The sequence below is a fragment of the Squalius cephalus genome (genome assembly GCF_949319135.1).
Source record: "Squalius cephalus genome assembly, chromosome: 10".
NCBI classification, from domain to species: domain Eukaryota; kingdom Metazoa; phylum Chordata; class Actinopteri; order Cypriniformes; family Leuciscidae; genus Squalius; species Squalius cephalus.
The window spans coordinates 26809214-26830751 of record NC_137131.1 but is presented as its reverse complement, the minus strand read 5'-3'; the positions used below and the strand labels follow the sequence as shown (position 1 = coordinate 26830751).

General features: G+C 38.0%; 2 protein-coding genes and 1 long non-coding RNA gene across 5 annotated transcripts in view; 1 reads left to right on the top strand and 2 right to left on the bottom strand.

The window, feature by feature from the left end:
• Positions 1–9642, bottom strand: part of suz12b (SUZ12 polycomb repressive complex 2 subunit b) — a 33590-nt gene extending 23948 nt beyond the window's left edge. Inside the window, exons 1-5 of one of the 3 annotated variants that reach the window (XM_079882575.1) lie at positions 9564–9642; positions 8991–9123; positions 8572–8618; positions 8396–8460; positions 8227–8295 (exon numbers count right to left, since the gene is read on the bottom strand). In XM_079882575.1, the coding sequence (XP_079738701.1) occupies positions 8227–8295; positions 8396–8460; positions 8572–8618; positions 8991–9105 (296 nt within the window). In that variant the 5' untranslated portion in view covers positions 9106–9123; positions 9564–9642. Of the gene's footprint in view, positions 1–8226; positions 8296–8395; positions 8461–8571; positions 8619–8990 lie in introns of all 3 variants that reach the window. The other 2 variants (XM_079882574.1, XM_079882576.1) reach the window with 2 other exon arrangements.
• A 553-nt stretch (positions 9643–10195) lies between these two features.
• On the top strand, positions 10196–18431 carry utp6 (UTP6 small subunit processome component). The gene is made up of 19 exons (XM_079883753.1): positions 10196–10448; positions 10535–10619; positions 10802–10843; positions 11143–11235; positions 11320–11367; positions 11498–11561; positions 12067–12185; positions 12306–12383; positions 12469–12550; positions 12633–12714; positions 12962–13137; positions 13282–13361; positions 14707–14784; positions 15677–15856; positions 16959–17039; positions 17238–17347; positions 17741–17807; positions 17908–17980; positions 18078–18431. Exons 1-19 carry the CDS (start codon positions 10357–10359, stop codon positions 18230–18232), a joined length of 1785 nt encoding a protein of 594 aa, XP_079739879.1. The 5' UTR covers positions 10196–10356; the 3' UTR covers positions 18233–18431.
• On the bottom strand, positions 17232–21220 carry LOC307165786. Its single transcript, XR_013822543.1, has 2 exons — positions 21062–21220; positions 17232–19659 (listed from the first exon to the last, which is right to left on the bottom strand). It is a non-coding gene; the product is annotated as an uncharacterized lncRNA (long non-coding RNA).
• Between the last annotated feature and the right edge of the window lie 318 nt (positions 21221–21538).

Genomic DNA, 21538 nt, shown 5'->3' with positions numbered 1-21538 from the left:
TCTTGCGGGTTGCGGCTATGATTACAGTTTCAGTAAAAATGTATTTCACCATCATCGGTACCCACCCTCAGCCGATTGGCATTACAGTATTTGCAATCACCATCCCGTGGCAAAACGGAGCGTCTAAAAGAAAAGTTCTGACTGCTGCCTGAACATTGGTCAGTGAGCCTCTCCCGCTCGGTGCTGTCAAGCGCAGCTTCATCACACAGATTTAACTCCGCACAGCTAAATAAAACAGGCTGGTGGCAGACTAGGCTAATAATTAATATTTCTGATGTAAAGATTTCTGTGAAACGTGTAAAGTTGCACAGAAGAAAGCCCAATAGGACCTGCCCTGTACAGTTTAAGAATCTGTAGCCATAGTAGAGGACTATTATTTTGTTGAACAGACCTGACCTGAGCGACAACTGATGACGTCACATGCTCAGATTTGCTTGACCAATCGGCGGAAGGGGGCGTGTCAGGCCGCCCACGTGTGGAAAACGAATTTTGAAGTCATTTATTCGTTTTTTGCCTGTGACCTAAAAAACGAAAAATCAAGCCGAAATCTCGTTTTTTCGTTTTTTTGAAAAAACGAAAAAACGAATAAAGGGGCCGTATTCTAGTTTCTGCTTATTTCATTTCAAATAGGAAAACAAACTATCAAAACGCCAAAAACGAAAAACGGGCCGTTTTTAATTGGTTTTTCGTTTTTTGATTCTGACACCAAAAACGGTTATTTGGTTTTTCGTTTTGAAACAAAAAAAACAGAAAAACGGTATTTTCGTTTTATAATTACAAGCGAATTACGGATTATCCAGAGATCCCCTGACCATTGATAATAACGGGTATAAAGGCTAATAATTTTTTTTTCTATTATTCTATTTTCCACAATGTCAAAGCAACGCAGCTTAACCCAAAACACAAGCTCAGGCATGCACTTCGGTCCATACAAACTCCGCTGTTCTGTGCTCTAGCCAGAGAACCCTCCCGTTGCAGGAACACTTAGGCGTCGGTTCTATTTCTAGCATGCACGCGTTTTCCACGTGTCTCACGCAGGCAGTGTGCAAACTCCAACCTGTTAACATGGAGCCGAAATAAAAACGGCCACGCCACGCAGCCAGTGTGTCGCCGGCCTTATTCAAGCGCGAATGAGAACCGTTTCGCGGGGGATCCTAGGTGTGCAAAAAAAAAAAAACCCCGAATATTCTAATGTCAAATTTTCAAATCGAATACCAACCCACCGAACGAATATTCGGGTCCAGCCCTACCAACATCATCGCATTTTTTTTCCACTGTCCAATCGAATGAATGGAGAGGCGGGCCTTCCTTTTAAAGGGGGGGTGAAATGCTATTTCATGCATACTGAGTTTTTTACACTGTTAAAGAGTTGGATTCCCATGCTAAACATGGACAAAGTTTCAAAAATTAAGTTGTACGTTTGATGGAGTATTTCTGTGCCAAAAACACTCCTTCCGGTTTGTCACAAGTTTCGGAAAGTTTTTTTTCGAGTATGGGCGTGTGTGACGCCAGATGCGGCGGAATTTCCTTATACGGGTCCTAAGGGCACTTCTCCCGGAAGGGCGCGTGCGCACCCGTAGACCAGAGCGAGAGAGCGAAAGCAGTACGCCCATCAAAGCGCTGTGCTCGGCTTTAGGGAAGTCATCGGCTGCGCTGCAGTCACAGGACTTAAAGAAATAAACAATGTCACCAAAGAAGTGTGTTTTTGGTTGCCAGGGCAAGACAACCCTGCATAGATTCCCAAAGAACCCAGCGTTAAGGGACCAGTGGATGGAGTTTGTTTTTAACTACAACTTTACACATTATAATGCATTTCAAGACATACATAAGTATAACCGGTTCTATTTCTTGGCAGCAAACGTTTTCCGCCTCAGTTGGCATCAAACTGCACTTCCCACATGTACACCTTTAAAGAAAAAAAAAAATACGACAACATAAAGTGGAAATTAGTCATTTACAATAACCGCTAAGCAAATATATACAGTTCCAGTACACACCACATAGAGACGTCCTGCTGTAGTCGTTGCTGCTGCTGCTCGTGTTCAATTTCTGGATCATAAATGTATGGCTGAATCTGATTGTTAGCCATGGTTTGTTTTGGATAAAAAAATTTTCCTCACGGTAAAGGATGTCACAGCTTCCAGACGCTCTCAACGCAAAAGCTGCGTGCGCTCGTGATTCTTTAGCTCCGCCCACACGGCACACCTCCAGCCGCTCGTTTTTTTCCGGAAAGACTCGGTACAGCCTATCTTTCTTTTATAAATATAATAAAACTAAAGACTTTTTGAAGATATGAAGGATGCAATACTACTCTATAGGTACTCAAGATTAACATGAGATTGACTGAAACAGTGTTTCACCCCCCTTTAAGTGATGAAAGTTACAGTTGCTTGAACGCCCAGAGAGTGCGATGATGGAGGATAAACTTGTAGTGCTTTTGCGGGTTACCAGGAGCTTAACGACTTCACCAACCGTAACTACCACAATGATAACAGAAAGTAAATAAAGTTAATAAAAGGCTGATTTGACGTTTACTTGACTGACAGGACAGCTGTTTCAGTGGTTGCTTAGCAACTAAAAAACGCAGCGCGCTTCTCGTTCTGTGTGATCGGGGCAGTGCTGTGCGCCTCGCGTTTTCAAACCTGAAAAACACGTTAGGTGTGATCGGGGCCTTACTGTATCTGAAAAAATAAAGCACTGTTTATTTAATTTGTATATTAAAGGTGCCGTAGAATGGATTATTTTATTATTTTATAATGTTTCCTGGGGTGCCCTTATAATGTTAGTATGTTTTTTAGATCAAAATTTGTTATAATTTAGAAATAAAAGGCATATTTCCTAGCCTGATTTCATCCTCTGATTTGAACACTCAGTTTGAAGGGGCGTGTCTGCTGAGAGACTTCAGAGTAAACGCCCTCTGCTGTGATTGGCTGACATGCTTGCATATGAAATATCTGGCATTACATGTAGAGCTATCTGGAAAACTTTTACTATTACAGCTTTTATACGTTTTTACTATTACAGCTATCGGGATTAAAGAATCATGAGAAGTTTTTTAAGTATTTAGATCTATTCCCATCACATAAAAGGTTGCAGTGATGACCATTGAGCAGATGACAGCCTGTTGATCGCGTGAATGAAGATCTTATCACTGCAACGCGATTTACTGATGCATAAACAGTGTTGAACGACTTTGAGAGAAAGATTATCTGTCTGAACTTGAACAATTATACATCAGAAATTCACATAACCCACTGGTTCTCCAGAGGCTCGGATGAAGGAGCTAAAAAAAATATATTTGTGTTCATTTGTACATCTGCCATGCTTCGTTCGCTCGTTTGCAAGCCACGATGTCTCTCGAGGAAAAAACAATATCGCGCTGGATCTAGATAACACAGTGTAAATTATCGTTAATAAAATCACTACTTACCGCTTGCGGGAATATAACGTTAGTTGAAATTGCCCCCTTCGTCCGTTTGAGACGCCGAGAGAAGCCTGGCTGCTTGATATTGTTCCAGGTTAGAAAAACAGTCCGTGGTGAAATGGGCAGAGCAACTAACAACTTCGAATTAAACTGTAGCGGTATCCGATTATAGATGGATAGATTATAGATAGATCTGCCATTTTCCCTATGATCCTCCTCCTGCTTGTTTCTTCACCTGCAGAACTTCTGATGATTCGGCTGCGCAGTTTCGCCTGGCACTGAGCATGGGCTGGCATATGCAAATTTTTGGAGCCGTACATATTAATGATCCCGACTGTTGCGTCACAGTTGGTGTTATGTGGAGATTCGCCTGTTTTTCAGGGGTGTTTTTCAAAAACAAGATTTAAATAAGAAAGAGAAAACTATGGTGTTTGAGACTCACTGTATGTCATGTCCATGTACTGAACTCTTGTTATTTAACTATGCCAAGATAAATTAAATTTCACATTCTAGGGCACCTTTAAGTTGTGTAATGTGTATCTTTTTTATAACAAAGAAAATAATGACAAAGATTTTTATCTTTGCCACTTTGGCCTAAATGTCTGCCATTCTTTTTTATTTTATATTTTGTTACATAAGGCTTTGTTTTTAAAATGGGGACATTAGTTTGGATGTAATGCTCAGTCACTTGAAAAATAGTAAAACCAACTTGAAAAAGAACAGTGATAAAAAATCGTGATAAATTTTTACCATATCGCCCACCCTAATGTGGCATGACAATATCACAATGGATGCAGCACACACACTCCTGTTCAGTAGGCATCGCTTGGCACTGATGACATCTAAACCACTAGCTCTCCATTGCTCTCTGTCTTTAAGAGGCTTGTGGCTGTGGTTGTGTTGCATCCTCTTCTATCTCTTGTAGTTCGTTCTCTGTATATTCTGGTTCGAATAAGTAAGATTATGCAAAAAAAATGCAATTCATCCTCTCTGTCGAAATCTGCAGACATAGTTATGAACGGTTTTATGTTGAGCATGTGTCTTCCTCTGCTAGTAAACACAGCCCTGCATTTTCTGGTCATATGTTAGAACGCCAGCTTCTGCGTCATCACACACACACGCATGCGTTGTGGTGCTCTCGTGACCACGGAGACTGATACGGAAGAGAAGAAATTGTTGAATAAAGTCGTTATTTTGGTGCACAAAAAGTATTCTCGTCGCTTCATAAAATTAAAGGACAATTCCGGTATTTAACACTTTGAGTCTATTTTATAGTTTGTTTTGGATGAACAAGAGTGGTGGACAAAGAAATTTTGTCAATGGGTCCTGTCGCTGTCAATGGCCATGCACAAACATGTCCTTAAAACAACCCTTAACGTTCGTTTTCAAAACTGTGCAACTCACCGAGTGGTTAGTGGTGTTCGTTGATGTTCCAAAACAAGTAGCGTAGCGAAATACAGTTTCTGTCGTGTTTTATTTGGCATTTTGTAAAATCCATTGATTTCCATTGGAGGACTAATTGCTCGTTGATATTACTGCGCTAATGGAAACGGAAAGGATGCTGTTTACATTTGATTGTAGTCTTTTAGGTCTTTTCGCTCGGTTTCCTGTCTCTCAGAAGCTATGCTCGCCTCAACGCTGAAATCCTACGAATTCCTGATAAGAATTAAACTAGTAAAAACTATAATAATTCTTGAAAAAAAAAAAAAGAAAAAAAAAAGCTATGCTCGCCTCAGAAGGCTAGCGTGAGCAGAGCAACGGAAGTTGCGGAAGTTTATACGCGGTTGTGAGGTATCTGAAAAAATAGTTCCACTATAGAAAAATAAACGGATTGAAATCATACATTGCGCCGATATATTTGTTTTTAATCATCAACGAACACCACTAACCACTCGGTGAGTAGCACAGTTTTGAAAACGAACGTTAAGGGTTGTTTTAAGGACATGTTTGTGCATGGCCATTGACTCCCATTCAAATGCGGTCATGGGCAATTCTAAAATAGTCAAAAAGTCGCGACAGGACCCATTGACAAAATTTCTTTGTCCACCACTCTTGTTCATCCAAAACAAACTACAAAATAGACTCAAAGTGTTAAATACCGGAATTGTCCTTCAAGGTTGAACCACTGTAGTCACATGGACTATTTTAACAACGTCTTTCCAACCTTTCTGGGCCTTAAAAGTGTTAAATAGCGGTCAATGGAGCCCCCCCTTAGCCATCGGATTTCATCAAAAATATCTTAATTTGTGTTCTGAAGATGAAAGAATGTCTTATGTGTTTTGAACAACATGAGGGTGAGTAATTAATGACAGAATTTTCATTTTTTGGGTGAACTACCCCTTTAAAGTCAGAACCAGTCGGCAAATTTGGGCAGTTGGTGTTGACAGATTTAGCAGAAAATTGCTAAATGTATTATGGGCATTTTTTAAAATATATTCAGACTATAGCTGCTTTTACAGCTGTCGGGCCGAATGGTTCTAAGAACGGTAAGGAACAGTTCAAGTTGTGTTTCCACTTGAGCCTAGTACGGCACGAATACAAACCGTTCTCAGCCTCAAATTCTCGGCAGGGTTGGCTAACCTTGCTGGTAGAATCTGTGAAGTGACATCGCAACTCAGAATTGGTCACTTGTCTGTTGCCTGGCTACCAGTTTCTCTGTAGCTGGCTAAGCGCTCTATTTGAGCGACGTAAACAAATAATAATAATAAATATAAATATAAATAATAATAATAAAAAATAATAAAATTAAAAGAAATATCTGATCATCCACTATATGTGGATGCTATTTACATCTCATATCGTAAACTCTTGCGTTACCAAGGTAACGACTGACGCTTTTGTATTACATTCCAAAGAGCGGCCATTATCAGCCCCACAGTGGAAAATGAAACCGTAACAGTACCGGCTGGCCCAGTTCGGCACGGAATGGAACAGTTGCGCAATGAGAACTGTTCGGCCCGAGGGTGGAAAAGCGGCTTATGATTCCATCCAGTCAGAGGAAATCAAACATGTTTGATATTTTGAGCCAGTTTTGAAAAACATATTGTTTACATTTGTCATGTGTCTCGTAGCAATAGCCGCGTTTCCATTACAGATTTGCGCAAATGTTTTGCGCTATTATCTAAATATCGATAAAAAACTATTGCGAAATGACGGCGTTTCCATTAACCGATGTTATGCGACTAAAACGTCCTTTTTTCTCTCGCGATAAGTCATTCCAAAAATCACGGCAACTGACGTTGGTTTATATAATATCACAGCCACCGCATTAGACATTATTATTATAATGGAACATTATTATTAACACGTGGCGTGTTATCCAAGCATTAATGGCAGGGAAAGACCCTTATAATGCGAACGACACATGGAGTTTCTGGGTGTTTCGCCCTCATTTCTGCTCCGAGGTTTTGATTGGGGCATTTCTTTGAGATTTAGAATCCAGTATTCCTATAGTCTAATTATTATTTTTTTAATGAATTTAATAAAGAACTCTGTCTCGTATTCTGTCCAAACGATCCATGTAGGCTATTTTGTGTCCATTCGTTTTTCCTTTTTTAACCCGTAATTGAAAAACGAAAATGAAGGGTTGTTGTCTTTTTAAAACGCAAAGTTGAACACCAAAATTTTAATTTGAACTGGCTACACCAGCTGCTGCGCAAAAAAGTAAATATCGACGAATTTTCAGATTTTTGTTTATGACTTTTTGCCCCTTAACATTTAAAATAGTCACAAATTAATATGGAAAACATGTCGATTTTACTGGTTTTCTAAGACCAAATTAGAACCTGAAATTGATGTTTTCCCGCAGTGCTGAATGAGAAGAGCCATTAATATTATTAATAAACTATTGTTTTGGCTAAAATCACATCTCCATCTCCGCTCCGCTGAGAAATGCACCTTTCATACGAATGACAAAATCAGAAGGTATTAGCTTTCGATTCGAATTTGTTCGTTTTAAAGTGAACATTTCAAGCTTTAGCCTATATTTTGTTTCAGTTCTCGCGCTCCAGTTTACGGAGATCATGAAAGTGCGTCTGATTGTTTTCTTTTACTTTACAAAAGCACAACGTTTTATTTTGTTATTGTGAGTTTACACAAATAAAAGTAGTTGAGAATAATGTATTATTATTTTCTGTATGACCAGAAATGATAGAGTATTTTTAAGTTGTTTCCACTGTTGATAGGAAAATGCAAGTGTTCGCGCCCGCGCCTCCGTGCCATGCAGTGCGCGCTCCACACTCAGCTTTGTTCTCTTTTTTTTGCATAAAAGCATCTTCTAAATATAGCCTATTAAATGTTAAAATAAAATAATATAAAATAATTATTAGGCCTATTTGCATAGCTATACATAGACCTCAAACACACCGCGTCTTCTAAGTCAGGTGACTGTAAATGCGCAAAAACTGTTTCCATTGCAGTTTTGCGAAATATTCCTTTTTCGAACTGCCTGAAAAACCACCTCATGAGAGCGTAAAAACTTTTTTGCGATAAACGGGAGTTTTTGCGAAATTGACGTGTTTCCATTGAGCGTATTTTTAATTCGCAATTTCAATTTGCGCAATTTGAAGGGTAATGGAAACGCGGCTAATGAGGCACACGTTTCCGCATTACTTTGTTGTGTTCGGAAGGACTGGTAGTATGTGATCCTCAGTTGTTTAGTGAAAAAAAATAAATAAAATTCTCTCCAGTTTTTCTCTGTAACCATTTACAAAAAGTTTTACATGTTGTGTAGTGTATTCCAGCCTTTAGGATTTCTTACACTTTTGTAGACAGCTTGCAAAACATCAGTAGAAAACCAATACCTCTGAGACTCTGGCTCCCCTTTCATTCTCTCCACACTGGACAGCAAGTCATCCACTTTAAATGCTTTCCTGAAGAAAAAAAGACCAGTTAATTCAATAAACACACTTTAAGAGAGCTAAGCAAAGCAGATATTTGGGTAACCATTATTAAAACATTGAGAGGACCCACCTTTTGGCATTTGTTCGTGAATTTCTATGAGACATAAAGGAAAGGGTCCTGTGAAGTAATATCGGCTGTGAAAGAGCAAGAAAAAATAAATAAAACCAAGTACAACCAGAAACAACTTTACTGTTAATGTAAATTCAGTGTTAAGGCTTTTGATTAACTTATAAAGGTATACTTACAGCTATTAAGTTCCTTGTCCGAAGGAATCTGTAAATTTGAGTAGGCTCTGAAGGGAAAATGCAAAAGTATGAACAATTATTTAAATTGTTTTATTTTAAAGTTTATTCTGTAAAGTGACATATTGTGTCTGTCATTTTTCCAACCTTCATCTACAATAAACTGGAGGGGTTTAAGTAGCTGCTATCAAAATCAGTTATTACTTGTTATTAGAGATAGTTATAAAAAGTTTTCTCATGTACAAACCCTTAAGACATCACAAAGATAAACCTAAGAGCTCATCCACATATCTAATAACAGAGCAATTTGTCATGATCAAGTGTTTTGACAGATGCGAGTCTGTTAATGTATTTTCTCAGGGGCCTTCATGAATAGATAATAGTTGAACTTTGTGTGCTAAATGAGACGGACGTGGACTCACTCTCAAAGGCCTGCAGGAAGAGCTCATGGTCGGCCTGCAGTTGCTCCATCTTGGGCTTCTTGAGTGAGCTCACGCCAGAGGACGTGTATACAGCACCATTGGCTTTACAGTTCATCACCTGAGCCGAGTATTTCTGAGGAGCCATCAAAAACTAACAACTAACCGGAACTTTACACAAAAACAGCACCAGGCGAAATTAATATCTGCACATTAATGACAGACAGCCGCCCTAGCTCCTTTAACCAGCTCTCTACCATCACCTAAACATCAGATACCGGTGGTTACCAGTCTCTCTGACTACTACGTGTTTTAATATGACTCATATGAGTAAAACATATGACTTGTAAATATGTTAGTGATGTGCGTCCTCAGTCTGGTCACTGATCCTCAACAGATGAAAATTAGCACGTTAGCTTGCGGTCCTTCACGGCGACAAAAACACAATTAAATAACACCAGGTTATCCAGCCATATAGACAGCCGTTCACTTTCCGTTTTAGATAAACGTTAAGGTTTATTAAATATTTGTTATTTAAGACCGAAATTGCATTTATTTTGGATGTGAAAATCCTACCAGCTGATGGACATCGGTACTACTGTATCGCCCGAGCCCTTGAGGAAAGAGCCGCGAGAACCGGCCTACTGCAATGTGGCAGCCAATCAGAGACGTCGGCTGGTGAATTCGAGGTTTTCTATTGGGCTGACTGATCTTGACAGACGCGGGATTAAGATTGGTAGAGGAGACAAATTGCCGCCAAGAATGTTTTGGTTTTGCGAAGAGACACGACTCGGGGCAGAATCAAACATATCGAGAGCTTTAGTTAATCGTATATTGTACATTATCATTTCAAATAAAAATAACAAAAATATGTACCAACATAATGATTGTGTGCAACATTTGAATCAAATGATAGAGTGAAAAACTATTGACAGCTTTTGTCCCTCGCCACTCCACGAACCTGCGCAAAGACGGAAAATAGATTTAATTATTAACGCTCTAAATTATAATGTTTCCCTAAAATTTCATTTATTTATTTATTCACAAAATACCAAAAGTATAATAATGCAGTCATTGGAACACAATCAAATAGGTATAGTGAATGGGTCCCCCAAAGAAGCTAGAGAAGCTTATGGGTGGGGAAATAAAACGCCGCGCTTTTAAAAAATAAAACGGAGGATCCATCATTCGTGTGCAGAATTCTCGTCGGAGTTTTTTTCTGATGAGCAACCGGATGTAGCGCATACAACTTCCCGTCCACACATGTGTCGTGTCGTGATGTGATGTGAAGTTGGTCAGTTTTCGTTATTCTACTAAAACTCTTAATATCTTACACATTTTGTGTAGATTTCCCTCACAACCTTTAGAAATGGCTGATATTGTACAACAACGATTAGAGGACAAAATACCTGCGCTTGAACAGCTGGAGAGAGTCGGTTTGTTCACGAATAAAGAAGTCAAGTGAGTATCACAGTAAACACACTAACAGAAAAAAAGTGGTTCTTCTCTGAAACAAACAGTTTCCTCAAACAAGACCTTTGTTTCAGGTCTATGTTGAAAAGATCTACTGCTCTTGAATACAAGCTGCACCGGGCAGTTCAGAGTAAAGATGACTTTATTACATACATACAGGTCTGTATTATCAAAAAGCTGTTTGATTTATTTTGTGAATCACACAAATAATCAGTATACATATTAGTTATCTACATCAGGGTGGGTTGGACTTAGCAAATAACCATTCTAAGCAGCAGCAGGGCCTAAATAACTTGATATATGACTTATAATTGGCTGGTTTGATTTTTGTTCTTCATCAGTATGAAATAAACGTCCTAGAGCTCATCAAGAAGAGGCGGGCGGTGAGTAGAGCTTTGGTTTCCATTAATTGTAAAATTAATTTGTTTTAGTAATAAAGACCTATGTTACACTAAACCAGGGGTTCTCAACTCTGACCCTCGCAATCCACTTTCCTGTAGATTTTAGCTCCAACCCTAATCAAACACATCTGATCAAGATCTTCAGGATTAGTAGAATGTTACAGGTAGATGAGTTTGATCAAGGTTGGAGCTAAGCTCTGCAGGAAAGTGGACCTTGAGGGCCAAAGTTCATAACCCCTGCCCTACTGTACTTTAACTGAACTGTACCGTTGTGTTTACAGAGAATTGGTTACCATTTTAAACGTGAAGAAATTGAGTATCCCATCATTCATCGCATAAACAATGTTTTCAGAAGGGCTACCACAAAATGGCAGGTTGGACAATTTAAAACGATAACCTCACTTTAGGTGCTGTAAAGTGATGTTTCATTTTTGATTGAATAAATGCTTTTCCTGTAGGAAGACGTGCAGCTCTGGCTTTCTCAGGTTGCTTTTAATAAGAAATGGGTATGTGATTTTGTTATTAAACTAATAAAAAAAAAAAAATCTATGTTAATGGTGTATGATGATGTTATATTAAGTTTGTCATTAGGTTTAAAAAAAAAAATCATAATCTTGCTCCTCATCTTTCAAACAGGGCACAAAGACTCAGCTCAGCAAGGTTTTGTCATCTATGTTAGCTATCCATCCAGACAAACCAGGTAAATCTTTAGTGGATTTATTTTCATTGCTATAGAAAATTATATTACTCCGACTGCTCTATGGAACCATACTCCTATGTATTTTTATGTGAGGCTGTGTGTGTGTCAAGTATACATATTCATTAGGGCTGTGCAATGATGAATCGCATCCAAAATAGAAGTTTGTGTTTACATAATATATGTGTGTATTGTGTATAATTATTTTGTATATATTAAATTCACACACATGCATGTGTGTTATTAAAATGTATTATTTATATATAAAATATTTATGTAAGTATATACATGCAAATATTTCTTAAATATTTACTTGTGTGTGTGTGTATTTATATATATACAAAATAATTATGCACAGTACACACATATATTATGTAAACTCAAACTTTTATTTTGGATGCGATTAATCCGGATTAATCGTTGCACAGCCCTAATATTCATTTACTTTAGAGGTGTATACAATTTCAAACAGATGGCCAGGAGTTATGTAATTTCATAATTATTGCAGCTCTGTGGATAATGGCTGCTAAGTGTGAGATGGAGGACAGGAACTCTTCAGAGAGTGCTCGACATCTCTTCCTCCGTGCCCTGCGCTTTCATCCAGAGAATAAGAAAGTCTATCAGGAGGTGAGGAGACACTAGCATTTCTCTTTGAATTAGCCTGGGTAAACAAATAAAACATTGAGTTATAAAAGGTCCACATTTTAAGCTTTTCATGCAGTAATCAGTATTAATGTGTGTGTGCAGTATTTTCGGATGGAGCTCATGCATGCTGAGAAATTGAGGAAACAGCAGCAGGAGTTGGAACAAGCTAAAATAGATGTGGTGGGTTAATAGGTGAAGATCTGAGCCTTTGGGTAAAATGCAATTTAAAAAAATAAATGACAAAACCTTTATTTTCTCAATTTAGGGGGAATATAAATTTTCTCCGGAAATCTTGAGTGGAAAACTGGCTGAGGTGGTATACAGAGATTCTACACAAAAAATTAAAGGTCAGATGAATTTCCACTGAGCTGTTCAACTCAACTGTTGTATTAGTTGAGTGCTGTAAGGTTATCTGTCTTGTGTCGTCAGGGGCTGAATTCATCTTGTCCCTGCTACAGATCGCTGCCATCTTTGACTTCACAAAGGAGCTACATGACACCATCCTGCAAGAGTAGAGTCTATTCCCTTTTTTTCTGCTATTTCATGTAGATTCATTTCTTACTTTTTTCTCTTTCATGTCTTAGTTTTTACATGATCATCTTAATTAGAGGTTGACTAATTTATCGTTTTTGCAACAATTAATGCTATAGGAACTGTTGTAAATCCAGAAAAATTTACTCTGAAACCAGTATTGGCAAAATCCATTTACAGTAAGTTCAAGTCAGAAAAGGTGATGTTTGAATACTGTTTGATTTCAGTCTACAGAGTAAGTATAATGATGACTGCCTGATGTGGGATTTCATGGCTAAGCGTGAGCTGCATGCTGCTGGAGCCCCGGAGCTCCAGTCTGCGAAAGGAAGAGCTTCCGATACAGACCGCAGAGAAGATCGCTGCTGTGCCGTTTATGAGGAGGCTCTGAAGAGCCTTAATACAGGTATCATGATGTAACACTTACTTCAGACACGTTCAGTGTTAGCATCTAAAAATATTAAGTTAGAATTCACTGGTAGAAATGAGTGGATTCTCATGGTTCTAGCTGTACATAATTTACCTACTGATGTGCAATTTCTTTTTGTAGAGGCCATGAGGACATGCTATGTCAAGTTCTGTCTTGAGAGATATAAGAGGAAGACAAATGTCACTGAACTCAAGGAAAAGGTAATGATCCTGGTGTTTTATTGGGGTGTCACAGTGTGAGATTTATATATAATGTTGATTAGAATAGCATGGATTTTCTTGATTTGGGCTGTTTGATTGAAGTTTGATGTTGGTTACACTTTATTTTAAGGTGTCCGTGTTACAGTGTAATTATACAATTAAGTATTGAGTAATAATAATTAACTACATGTACTTAGGGGTTGGATTAGGGTCAGTTGCATGTAATTATGCATAATTTATAGTTATTTCCACAGTGACTACATGTAATGTGTAACAAGGACACTGGAATAAAGTGAAATTTACAACGTGAATATGAAGTCATTCCCCCTTTACAGGTTCACATCGAGAACTTTAACAATTGGGTATATCAGGCTAAACAATAACCAATGCTACAAATTCTTACCCATCATTCTTGAAACTTGTGCATTCCTGTGTCTCAGGAAAATGGCTAAAACCTTTACAGGGGTTCTGATGATTAGCTCAGTTTGAGGTGAATGAATATGAGCCATTCTTTGGCCCTGTTTACACCTGGTATCAAGATGTGTTTTGGTCGATCGGATCACAAGTAGACAAGGGAGACATATCCATTTACATCTGGTATTTTAATCTGTCTCTTTTGTTCACTTTCAACCACTTCTGTCATGATTTCTTCGAGAGGAGGGCCTATGGCTGGGTTCAGATCTTTCAATCTAATGTAAAAAATAAGCTCACGCAATTTACATATGAACATGACCGGAGAAAACAGAAGAACATATGGAGCGCAGTAGCTTTTGTTTCTGCTCTGGCAGCCACAAGACCATGCCGAACGCTGTGCTTGGTACGTTTTCATCTTCAAACCAAACTTTGGTCTCCAGCCAAATTTTAAACCCCATCAGGCTAGCGCCCTCCCATAATGTTTGCACATTAGTTCAGTAGGCTGTTCGAACGCATTCGGCCAAACTACTATTCAAGCGTCTCCACTACAAAAGCAATCCGCAACCTCTGGAGGTGGTCAAAAGTGGCCGAGCTCAAAACGTTTTAGACCCCATTTATACCTGTATTTAGCGTCGTCCAATTGTTATCCGATCGACCAAAACATCTTCACACCAGGTGTAAAGAGGGCTTTTGAATAATTTATAATAGAAGTTTATTTTTAATCTTGTTTTTGATGAAATTGCATGTTAATACTTTATAATACATCAACAACCAGTAAGCAATAAAAAACATTAAGAAATGTTGTTATTGGTCTCCTGTTACTAATACTAACTTTCTTCTTGCATTCTTAGACAACAGTGGTCTTGGTATTTGTTGATTTATTGTTTTCTGGTTAAGTGCCTTACTCACTTGTGTGACTTCAACTTTTCAGAGAAAGGAACGATTACTCCAAGTCTTACAGAGTGCTCATGATGCCAAGCTTTTGCAAGAGACTTACTACAAGAACTGGGTAATGTACACTTAAAGGAGAACTCCGGTCAATTTTAACATTGAGCTCATTTTTTTGTCAATTTGGAGTGCTGTCAATACAGAGAACAACGACAAAAATCGGTGTTGCCTACACCGTGTTATCCTCTTTTTTTAAATTTGCACCCTGTTGACTTCAATGGGGCAATATTTAAACCTGCTTTTAGCCTCTTAACATCCTTGATGTGTCATTACAAGTGCACAGGTCATGTGAGTGATTCCTTCAGAGTGAACACGAGTGAATCTGACTGCAGTAGATGTGAAAGAAATGGATAAAAATGATGTTATTTAAGCCAGCGCAAATACCTGTATTTACATCCTGTTTTCGTTTGAAGTCCAAAGTAGTCGATTGTCGAGTTCACGCGCATAGGTTTAGTTACCTAAAATCACGTGCGTGAACTTGGCAATCGACTACTTTGGACTTCAACCGAAAACAGGATGTAAATACAGGTATTTGCGCTGGCTGAAATAACATCATTTTTATCCATTTCTTTCACATCTACTGCAGTCAGATTCACTCGTGTTCACTCTGAAGGAATCACTCACATGACCTGTGCACTTGTAATGACACATCAAGGATGTTAAGAGGCTAAAAGCAGGTTTAAATATTGCCCCATTGAAGTCAACAGGGTGCAAATTTTAAAAAGAGGATAACACGGTGTAGGCAACACCGATTTTTGTCGTTGTTCTCTGTATTGACAGCACTCCAAATTGACAAAAAAATTAGCTCAATGTTAAAATTGACCGGAGTTCTCCTTTAACATTGGCATCTCACTGAAACACCTTCACCTTACATGCCTTACGCAGCATGAAGCAGTTTGTTCAAATGGTGCTGCTGTATTAATATAGGCCACTTCCATCCCCTCAAAAAACAGCTACAGGTCCTGCTGTCATCAGGGGATACAGTATCTGCTACCCAGATCGCCATCACAGCCACTCAGCGCTTCAGCCAATCAGTAGAGATGTGGAGCTTCAGCCTCCAGACATTGGTCCATCTGGAGAGCGCAGAGGCGGGACATCTATTCCAGGAAGCCCTGAAACACGTGAATCCCAAGGTAGTAGTTGTGCCACAGCTGCCTCTAAGTGGGACATCTTCCTGCAACAGCAGATTTGCCCTAATTAGTCCACTTTAATAAGTGAACTTAGTGATTTTTCTTTAAAATATTTGTATTATAATTGGATAACAATACTATAGTTACATTCAAAGTGACTTAAATTGCATTTAATGCATGCATTTTATCAGTTAATGCATTCCCTGGGAATTGAACTCTTAAACTTGGTGTGGACTAGTACCATTCTCTGTTTGAGCTATAGTAAATGCCTATATATAACTTCAGTCAAGTGATGAGAGTCATCCTTTGCTAGGATAACTCAGGTTTGCACATTCATTTGTCCTCGGTGCTCTTTCGTCAACCAGCTAGTGAGAAGTAGCCGTGTGTGCAGGATTATGAAGCCTTTAGTTACATAACCCCACAAAGAGGCCGTTATCCAACCACATGGGAACATGAGGCTATAGAGTAATATCAGCATGCACAATTACCCGGTTTTATTTCTCATTCCTTCATGTTTTGGTGTTTGTTTTGTCCAAACAAAATGGTTTTATCAGTTTCTTGCAGAATTAGAGGTTTTAAGGTTGAGAGTAGTGAGGGAAGTCATCACTATTGTGTAATGTAATATAATACGGTGAGGGTCCAAAAGAATTGTAGCAGTAGTGCAAATGCTCTTATTTGCATGAATTATATTATCAGCATTGTACATTGGAACATTGAGATTGGAACATTGAGGAAATTTTTATTTTTGTACAAATGGGTCAGTGTCACAAAATTTCTTATAATTATTAATAGTCAAATCCCTTACAAAATTCAAAAAGCATTTAAAAACTTGCCTCTTCTGTAAGCAGAAGACTTTGTTTATTGTTGGTGGTACTTGTGTTATTGCCTCCTTAAGATGAATTGCTTGGTTTCTCATTTGTCATAAAACTTTGGATAAAAGTGTCTGCTAAATAAGTAATTGTAAATTTGTATTTGATTAATTCCTTACCTTTTTTTTTCAAAATCTTAAAATGTTGAATGTTTTTCATTTAAACCTACAAATATTTTAATTGTGTACCCAATGATATCTCTTTTATATTTAATGATTGTATAATGTGTTCTACAGGAAAGTCTGGCATTATGGCAGCTGCAGGCAGATTGGAGCATGACCTCACAGACACCAGAAGAAACTGAGACCTTTTTTCAGGTGGGACATGACATAAAAAAATAAGTTAACATTAAAACTCACCCAAGATCGGTCGATGATGGTGAATATAAAGGCATTCTGATCATTTCTCACTTTTTTTGTTGTTGTTCTCATTACATGTTGAATTTGAGTTCTAATGCAGTTCACAGTGTTAATATATCAAATGTAATTAAATTGCTCCTGATTCTATACTTGCAGAAAGGCCTACTGTCCCCAGTACCTGCAGTGTCAGCTGCCATGAAGGAAAAATACCTTGATTGGTCATACAAAACTGGTAGTTACAAAAGGGCTAGAAAAACATTCACAAGGTACACATCAAATGTGCTCTAAGGTTATTTCTTTCTGTATATACAGTGGGACACTAAAGGCTAAGGCCATAAGTAAAAATGCTTATATTTTACATTGTTTTAATGGAATTTTAAATTCAGTAGAATTATTTTCATCTGCATTTTAAATATTTCTATTTTATATTGACATGCCGTATTCCCTTTATTGCTTTTACTCCTTTGTTTTAAATTAATTTAGCAGATACCTCATACCATACCTCTATGTAAAAAAGCAACTTAGAAATGAGGAAAAGCATAATCAAATCCTGAAACATTATTTTCAGTATGGTTTTAGGCTTTGGAACCCACTGTATATCTACAAATGAGAAATAAGTCATTTGAAAACAACCCCTTCTTTTACTTCTTGGGTTTCAGTTTACATGAACACAGACCCTTCACTAAGGCATTCTTCCTGATGATGATTCAGATCGAGAAAGAGCTGGTAAAAGTGATGTAGCACCCGGCGACGGGTGTCAAATTCCTATTAACCAGTAGACTTGTATTTAAACACATACAGTGTATAATCTGTATTATTCTCTCAGGTGACACCAAAGATGAGTAATCTGAGAGATTACTATGAGCGAGCACTTCGTGAGTTCGGCTCCTCTGATGAAGGTGAGTGTGATTCAGTGCTTTTTATCCTTTAAAGAGGCAACTCTCTTTCATATTTTAATATATTACACTGAGCAACAACAACTATTTGATGTTTTAGATCTGTGGATGGACTACATCAAGGAAGAGTTAGCTAGGCATGGAAACCCAGAGAACTGTGTGAAGCTCCACTGGAGGGCTGTTAAAACCCTGGAGGGTGAAAGTGTTGAGCGTTTTACCACAAAATACACACTGCTGCAGACCGGGAACATTTAAAACCAGCATGAATCTTTAACGTGTCTGTGTTGATCATATTTGGAGCACACATTGACTGATAGCCTCAGGAGTTTCCCTTTGAAAAGCCTAATTGTTAAAAACATTGAAGTTCCTTTTATCTTTTTGATATTTTTTTGAAACATGCTGGCATTTGATCTTTCCATGTTGTTCCAGAAATAAACATTTTATTATGACACTGTTATTGTCTTTAAACGTTAAATAAATTCTTTGTTGTATTTGGGCAAACCCTAGCTTACAGTAGCACACCAAATAAAACAAAAGTTCTATACAAAAAACATAACTGTGGTGAAATGTTGTAGCCTGTAGGTAGCATCAATTCAGAATACTCCTGACATTTTTTGCATTATAAAGCTAGATATTCATTTTGCTATTACAGAGCAAGTGTAACAAGTATCTCTTCAGAAAAAAAAGTTAAATCTATAAAACACAATGGCGTAGCATTAACTGATTTCACATCTAAAATAAAGTAAAAACTCCTTAAGCATGACAAGTAGTAGTAGTTAATACACTGATAAAATTGTCAAGTTAATTACATCAACCTTTCTTTAGTGATTAAGGACACTTCAAGTTTTGAAATCGAGAGTTTAATCGATGTCACTGATTTTTTACTAATAAATTACCATGGAGCTGAGAAATAAGCTGTATGAGATATTATAGGTTAACAGTTATAATTTGCCATTGGCAAAAGTTGAATGTGTTTAAAAGTAAGCTAGACACAAAAGCTGACTCCATTGAAGATGGCAGCAAACAGGTTGAAAAGCCTGCTAATCCACTGGTGGTTGTGTTTGTTCAGCTTTCACCAAGCTTGTGTAGAGAAACCATGGCCAGGTAGCATCTCTGAATCCTTTCCTTTGTGGTAGCCATGAACAACCATTAAAATCCATAATGAGAATCCATGGTGAAAGCCTTTTTTTTTTTTTTTTTTCAAGAAACACGCCTGTTTTGGTTTACCAGATTACTCGGAATCGCAGCAACTGATAATAAGCAGCAAAATTTTAATGAGTTAGGAGTAACTCATTTAGTAGGTTATCAATTGGGTAAAAGTCAGACATGTTAAAATCCCTTTAAGGTGAGCAGACATAGCTCAACACCAACATTCACTGCTGTAGTGTCTCAGGCTTGACAAGTCCTGAGTCAGTTCTTCCTTAGCAGAATGTAGGTGAAGAGAGCCACTAGTGCAGCCGACAGAAGGCCGATGACACACTGGTGGATGGTTATAACACTCTCCAGTGAGTGAATGCGCTCTTCCATGGCACTGGTGTGGATGTAGTCATATATTGAGGCCCCGATGCTCCACACCGCCCAAACTGCATCCACCAACGCCTTCATTGTGGGAGACACCATTGAGTGTGTGACTGCCCCACAGTTTGGGAATCCTCACAGCAGCCCTCACTCACCCCGCCCCCCTGAGGGATAGAGAGAGACAAGAATTGGTACAGCATGCCAAAGCCTGAAGAGCAAAGAGTATTTACACAAGACAGTATGCTTGACCACTTTTTTATTATTATTATTTTGGAAAAACACCTGGGTGCATGGTAAAATGAAAACGTGTACACTGTGTATAATGTACTGTACACATTTAATGTTGTATGCAGCCTCTATTGTAATACTCCTTATTGCAATATCTTGTTTGGCTGTGAAACAAGACATTGCAATAAGGAGTATTACAATAGAGGCTGCATACAACATTAAATGTGTTTGGCTGTTAAAGTGATAGTTCATCAAAATGAAATTTGTCATAATTCCAAAACCAAACCATTTTCTTTCATCTGTAGAACATAAATAAGCAATTTTAGAAAGTATTTTGTTTGTTTGTTTTTGTTTTTCATACAGTGGAAGACAATGGTCACCAACCGGTTTGGTTAACAACATTGATCAAAATATCTTCTTTTGTGTTCCACAAAAGAAAGTCATACAGGTTTGGAACAATGTCAGAATTTTCATTTAGGTGAACTTGAACTATTCCTTTAACTTCAATCACATTGAGCATGTGACCAAAAAACTTTAAATAAAGTTCTGGTTGTTGTAGACGTATGTATCCACAAAAGAACAAAACTTCTCCACACCAAACTAAAGCACTTTAAAACCTATCTATGTACACTTTCATTTGGTCTCTCTGGAACGAGACCCCTTTGTAAAACACCATTGAAGGGCAACTGCCAACAACAAGATGCTGTTTCTCTCTTATTTTCTGTGACTTTGCATATGCCCCATATGCAGTTGCTATTATTATGAAACAGAACAAGTGTGCAGGTGTCTTCACTCACCCCTGGTGCATACAGTAATACCTTTACTATTCAATGGAAAATAATCAAAACAATACACTTTCATTCACATTCAATGAGATGACGTTTCATTATTATGTGTTTGCTTGTAATAGTGAAATCATTTGCTACTGTCCACTGACTGAATGAGCCCAGATACATCTCACAGCCCCTCATGTTTACATATGCAATATAAGCATGGCATGACATCCTTCACAACAATAGCAACAGTGTAACACAAGTTTGAGCCCAATTCAAAAGCTAGTACCTCTGCCGACTCAATCATCAATTTAAAAAGCTACGAGGAACTGATGTAACGCTACAGGCCATTATTGCTCAACTCACTAGGCCGATCATATATCTCCCTATGGGCAAAATAATCATCCCTGCTGAATAAAATGCACTATGTGTGGTTTAGTGTCAGAGAGTTTCTGAAGCATCCAGATAAAATACTTTAGGAAATTATGAGAGGCGATGAAAACATGATCATCAGCTGACATCCCTGCTCTGATAAACAGCGTGATGAACAATGATAAAGACTCACCGATGGATCGCCGAAGTTAGCTGAATAACAAATGCAATGTGAATGATCATTCGTACAGTTGAATATTTTGTGAAAATATCACGGGCCGTATCGTATGACAGAAATCCTCGATACCGCGAGCCCGAAGCGGCTCCCGTGATGACGACATACGTGAAGGGCGTGTCTTCTATTGAGGATTGGTCAATGTATCAAATCAACTGTTGAGGACAAAACCATGTCTCTTTAAATATTATGGGGGGGGGGGATACGTCAACTGCAGAAAGATCGAAAAAAGAAATCTTACAAGCAGAATATTTGTATTTTAGCATTTAAAAATATTTTGTACGCATGTAGGCCTATGTTATTTTTTACTATACTGTAAACTTATTAAAAATAAGAGGATAAAAACAATGCCCGTTATAATTTCTTAAACAACTACAGTCGTTAAAAAGGACAATTGGAATGTTTCGGGTGTATATTAATGTGTCACCACAGGGA